This window comes from Megalobrama amblycephala, linkage group LG22, assembly GCF_018812025.1.
Source record: "Megalobrama amblycephala isolate DHTTF-2021 linkage group LG22, ASM1881202v1, whole genome shotgun sequence".
Classification (NCBI taxonomy): Eukaryota; Metazoa; Chordata; class Actinopteri; order Cypriniformes; family Xenocyprididae; genus Megalobrama; species Megalobrama amblycephala.
This window is the reverse complement of record NC_063065.1, coordinates 3,778,164-3,784,163: the sequence shown is the minus strand read 5'-3', so window position 1 is coordinate 3,784,163 and position 6,000 is coordinate 3,778,164. Positions and strand designations below refer to the sequence as shown.

General features: G+C 34.6%; 1 protein-coding gene across 2 annotated transcripts in view; it reads right to left on the bottom strand.

The window, feature by feature from the left end:
* Positions 1-222: 222 nt before the first annotated feature.
* Positions 223-6,000, bottom strand: part of mybpc2b (myosin binding protein Cb) — a 34,744-nt gene continuing 28,966 nt past the window's right edge. For both annotated transcript variants that reach the window (XM_048173802.1, XM_048173801.1), the window contains 3 exons: positions 4,549-4,685; positions 2,437-2,626; positions 223-808 (listed from right to left, as the gene is read on the bottom strand). In XM_048173802.1, coding sequence (XP_048029759.1) covers positions 783-808; positions 2,437-2,626; positions 4,549-4,685 — 353 coding nt within the window. In that variant the 3' untranslated portion in view covers positions 223-782. The remainder of the gene's footprint in view (positions 809-2,436; positions 2,627-4,548; positions 4,686-6,000) is intronic.

The following is a 6,000-nucleotide window of genomic DNA, read 5'->3' as shown; positions in this document are numbered from 1 at the left end:
GTGCCATTAATGGCCTTTTTTGTAATTTGGGTAAACTATTTATATTATAAACTGATGAATGGATCTATAATATTGTGGAAAATAAGTACATATTATGCACATATTTTTAAAGCTTGCTCATATTTTCCACAATATTTGAAAATTTGTGCATAATATGTACTTTATGTTGTTTGGGTGTGTGCTTGATCTTACTCTGCAGACGTGTTGTGAAATCGGTGATGGTGCAGGTGTCATAAAACAGTTTATTTTCTCTTCTGCAACACAACAAATGCAGATACAAGTTACAGAGCAGTTTTGAGTGCAGATATTGTAGCAAAATGAAAACACGATTCCATTAGATGTAATTCATTTCAGACAGCATTATGTATGCTATAATCAATAATAACTTAGATCTGCAAGACCAGGCTAATCGGTCACCTGTTTTAACCTAAAATCATTCAAGGGGATACATGTTGAAAGGAAGGTTCTGTGTTTTCAGTCCCTATTAAAGCCATTGTTTTTGAACATGCATAATTGCACAACGTCACCGGTTGCTATAGTTTTGATAAAAATACTTCTCACTGGGGCTTAATGCGGTCAACCGAGCGTTTATTCAAAGCCTTTATAGCTACAAAACCAGAGCGAGAGTTTAAGAACACGTGAGCCGCCGTTAGTCATTCCATTCACACGGGGAGCCTGGCAAACACGAATGACTTTAAAACAGAAGTTTGGAGCCGATCATACTCAGTTGATGTCATTTCCAATCCATTTCATCTCTGCTGTTGACGCTGCTTCCGTTCATCCTAGTCCCTCTTCTCTGTCGGTGTGGCTGAGAGAGAGAGAAAGAGAGAGAAAGAGTATTTGTGTGAGAAGATATGACATATGATATGCCGTCACCCAAAAACTTGCAACAAAAACATTAAAATCTATATATATAATTTTTTGTAATTTATTTTATATAAAAAACTTTTTATATTTTTTGTAATTATTTATACATATGCATATATAATATATATATATATATATATATATATATATATATATATATATATATATATATAAAATATATATAATTTTATATAATAATTTTATATAATATATATATATATAATAATAATATATAAATTATATATAATAATATATAATTTTATTTATTATATATATATAGACAAAAGCATTAAAAACAGTTGTATACATCATCTGTTACACTGAATTTAATTTATGCTGATTTTAAGAAAACAAATGTGTCTGGATATGATGATTTTATAGGCTAATTAGAATAAAAATGTAATGTTTTTTTGCATTACAGTAATGAGAATTTGAATATTGAATATATTTAAATTCAATTTTTTATTTTTTTATTTTTTCATACATTTAAACTTAATTTTTTTTAATTGTCATATATTTTTGTATTTTTTTAATACATATTTTCCTTTTATTTTGGAGAACTAATATGACCTGGACCTCAGCAATATCTGTCAAAAAACAAAACAAAAAACATTCCAATTAACACCAAGTGACAAAATTCTCATTTTCCCATCACATTTTAATACACGTCTTGGCCATAAAGCAGGTAAATTAATGTATTTTAATTGATCTAATTAATGCCATTAATGGCCCTTTTTTTATTTGGGTAAACTATTTATATTATAAACTACTTAACGGATCTATAATATTGTGGAAAATATGAGTAAGTTAGTGGCCTCTGAATATCTAATTGTGATGATTAGTGGACGGAATGAGCAGGAAATGTGGATAATACCTTGTTTATGTGTTCTGCATACTGAATTCAAATGTTGCACTATGATAATGTGCTGTTTTGAATGTTCCACATTATGCCAGCCAGTGGCATTACTAAAAAGAGACATGTGAAATTAAGTATGACTTTCCCGCTTTAATTATCTTTCTGTAACATGTTGCGCAGGAGGAAATCCATAAAGCATCCAGTTGTTTCCTGCAGCTTGTTTGAATCCTGTGTGCAGTCAGTATGACACATATGCATTAAATCACCTTAAATGTATTCATCATCCTCCAGCAACGACTTGAAATCTGAATTGCCTGAGAAACGTTAGCTTGCGTAGCTTCGTTGTTTGTTCATATTCTTTGTCTGTGTCATGTAACTTTCCAGCTGAATGTTGTCTGATGACATATTCTGATGTTTTACAGAGTTTTCCCAGTAATAGTGTTTAACTGGTGACACAAGCATGTCAGAAAACATGACACAGCAGTTTAATTAAGGAAGCATTGAAGGCTGCCCATACTACATGCGCCCTCTAGTGAAATACTGAGGTACTGCTTTTAAAACAATCACAGGCCTGTTTATCATGCTGGGGACTTTTCATTGAATTATATGGGTTTTATACTGAGCTAATAATATTTTCTAGCACCTAACCCCACCCATAAACCTTTTATATTTTTATTAAGGCATTATTTAGTATGTTTATTTGTTTTTATTACCTCTGACCACCTCCAGTTTGCACTCCACCACATCTTCTCCGAGCGCATTCACAGCCTTGCAAGAGTAGTTTCCACTATCAAAGGTGCTGGGTTTGCGGATGTTGAGTGTCAAAACTCCCTGGTTATTCTGCATCAGGAACTTTGGATCGTCACCTATTATCATCTTGTTCTTCATCCAGATAATCTTGGGCTGGACAGAAACACAAAGAGGTCAAGCTGTAATATATACAATTACTCTGCTCAGAATTGAAGTTTAATATTTATTTATTAACTAAATACATCTCATGACGTCATAGAGAACACTGTTGCACCACTGGTAACAGCAAAAACAACACATCCCAGTGCCAGATCACCCTTCTATTTAACTCAAACTAACTAATTGCTGATCAACTAGGATGTTTCTTTTGTATTAGACTCATCCATGTTGAGACGTGTTTCAAAAAGTGGTGGACCGAGGCAAAAAGCGACGGCGACACGTCCCAACCGCAAATTACGCCTATGCTACATGACATATGCAAATTGGTGGGAGGGGCTAAAGAGGCAATGATGTAGAAGTAGGCGCTGATCTTCTCCATTTACTCACTAGATTTATAGCAATCTGGGCCAAAAATCACAACCCCATCACACCTACATTTTTATTATTTTTTATTTTTTTGTTAAGTTTATGAAAAAGTAATTTAAAGTTAGTTGAATTCTGTCTGAAATGTTCAGAGCAAAAGTTAAGCCTTTTATAAAAAATGATGAGGTTGCTGTCACAAAAACTGCCCATTTCAGGCTTTAGTATAGCGAAAGTGTGAGATTCTATGTAACTTTTATATTTGCAATTACTGAATTAGTGTGAGGGGCATCTGATTAATAGGAGAATGTTGATTTTATCACAAATACATTTTATAATAATATTCAGATAGCTGCCATAGTCTCCATAACTTAAAATAATGACCAATAATAATAGGGATTTGATGCCTGAGATGGGAAAATATGTTTTTCTGAAAGTTAAATATGTCATTAATGTTGTGGGGTGTTCAAAAAAGTAATACATTTTGGTAAAAAAAAAAAAACTTCAAAAGGCGAATATTTAATTTAAAAAAGAGTGCTGCTTGTTGCAATGTCTGCTTGCGCAACAGCGCTTCAGACTGCTTCTCGGTCAATAAATAGCGCACATTTATGCCAAGCAATTGCTAATAAACTCGAGCTGATAAATTCTGACAATATCTACTTTATGGCCTTTATATAATATGTTTTAGACGATTGTAAGAATGCATATTTTATCTCTTTCATCCATATCAGCCCGCAATAGTATAGGCATTTCAAAATAAGAGTCCTGGTGTATTTCGGGCTTGTTTATAATTAAGTCACACGCTGAGTTTCTTTTTCTTCTGGGTATTTTGGTTATACAATAAATACCAAATTTAAATTGATTTCCATTTAATTCATAGTAAACTATTGTAGTCTCTGGATGGGATGCTCACAGGAAGAAAAGAACATTATTTGACACATATTATTTAATATTTACATTTTACTAGTGTCCCATTCACTGAGAGAGACACTATATGACAAAGCAAGGAGAACTCTACCATTTAAATGCTGTAATTTTGCATAATTTACAATGCATTATAATGCATAATATTAGTATTTAGTTAAATGTAATAGTAGTAGGCTATATAATTAAAATTAATTTCAGTAAATATAAATATTGTTAAAAACCACACATTATTAGCTGTGTGAACTTTGTTTATGCTGTTTAAGGCAGTCGAGAGCTCGGGGGCGGGGAGCGCGAGGATTTAAAGGGGCAGCAGCCTGAATCGGCGCATTTTTAATTATGCCCCAAAATAGGCAGTTAAAAAATTAATCTATGGGGTATTTTGAGCTGAAACTTCACAGACACATTCAGGGGACACCTTAGACTTATATTACATCTTGTGAAAATGTGTTCTATGGCACCTTTAAAAACCACACATTATTTGTTGTTTGTCACATGTAGTAGACCATTTTTGTGCCATGGCTAATAGGAGGATTTTCCAGCCGGCTACCACCGCAAGTATATTTCAAACCTGTGGGAAGCGCTGGAGAATGTTGACAGCATGTATGTTATTGATAAGCATTGTGTCTTACCTTAGGGAAGCCCCTGACTGCGCAACTGATGGCGGTGCTGTAGCCTATAGTTACAGATCTATTGACGAGGGGTGCGGTGAACTTGGGAGGAGACGTCATATCCTTTTCCTTGTAAGGAGGACGTTTACATGCCAAATCTGACAGTGTGACATTGAGAAAATTGACATCAAAATCTATAAACTCCACAAAATCTCTCAGTGCACTAAAATTACACATAATAAACACAATCCTGATGTTTGTTTGAATATATTACTGTATTAGTTATAGGGCTGCACGATTAGTGGAAATAAAACTGAAATCACAATAGAGCTTTATCACACTTCCTATATCGCTACTTCTGGTCCCATCGCAATGCAACATTACTGCAGCAACCAGGTGGCTTCTAATTCTTCCCTTAGATGTCATGATTTCCCGACACAACAAGAATTGAGGAAAACGTGGGAGAGACTGATATGGTGGGATGAAGGTCCTTCTTTTAAAATACGTGGACGCTTGCGTGTAGTAGGCCTACGCATTTCCAAACTTTTTTCTCATATCTTCAACCTGCTGAAATGTTCCCTTCCAAATGTGAATTCTGAATTATAAATACATTTATTTCCCAAATAACTTGTCACAGTCCAGTGCTCATCTTCTCATTAAAGATGCACTATGTAATATTTTCTGCCGCTAGAGGTCGCTAGAGGCCTATTCAAAACAAAGGCGTAGCTTGATGATGCCAAGTTTAAGCGCGGAATCTTGGGACATGTGGTCTTCACCTCAACGGTCGTGGAAAAGAATTGGGATAGGACTCGGGAACAAATCATGTTCATGGATGCGATTATTAACGTTATTGTACTATGAAGCAGAGCAGGAGCGAATGTTGTGGAGCTGAACGAGGAGCTGGAGCGACTGATCAACACACGCCTCACGAGCAGCGGGATTTTTATTATGACACAGTCGCCGGCGCCGCTTCCGCTTTTCCGGTCATGAGTATGAGGTAACGCAGCTCTGTTTATCATATTAGATACATTTGAGTGTGTTGAAAATGTTATAACGTTACTCTGTGCGTTCGCTCGGCGGCTGCTGTGAGACACTGTTACACACTGCAGTAAGATAGATCGATTTTACAATATCATATTAAATGCTGGATGGCTTGTGTTGATAAATGGCATGAAATTCATTTTAAAACGTATTGTATGATGGAGAAAATGCTGTATTACTGTTATTAAAAATAAAGCTGCATCTGATTATGCTATGTTAGCTACTTGACAAAATAGTGTTTTTCTCTGAGGCATGGTAAAGCATGGTACTCACAAAAAATCAAGAAAATTAGATTTAAACAATAAGAATAAATGTGTTGAGCTATATAGCAATAATTAGTTTTTCTGTCTATAAATGTAACCAAACAGTTGTTCCCTTGTCTATTAAAACATGTAAATATTAAAGGGTCTTTGGTGTTTCCATGGTTTCTAC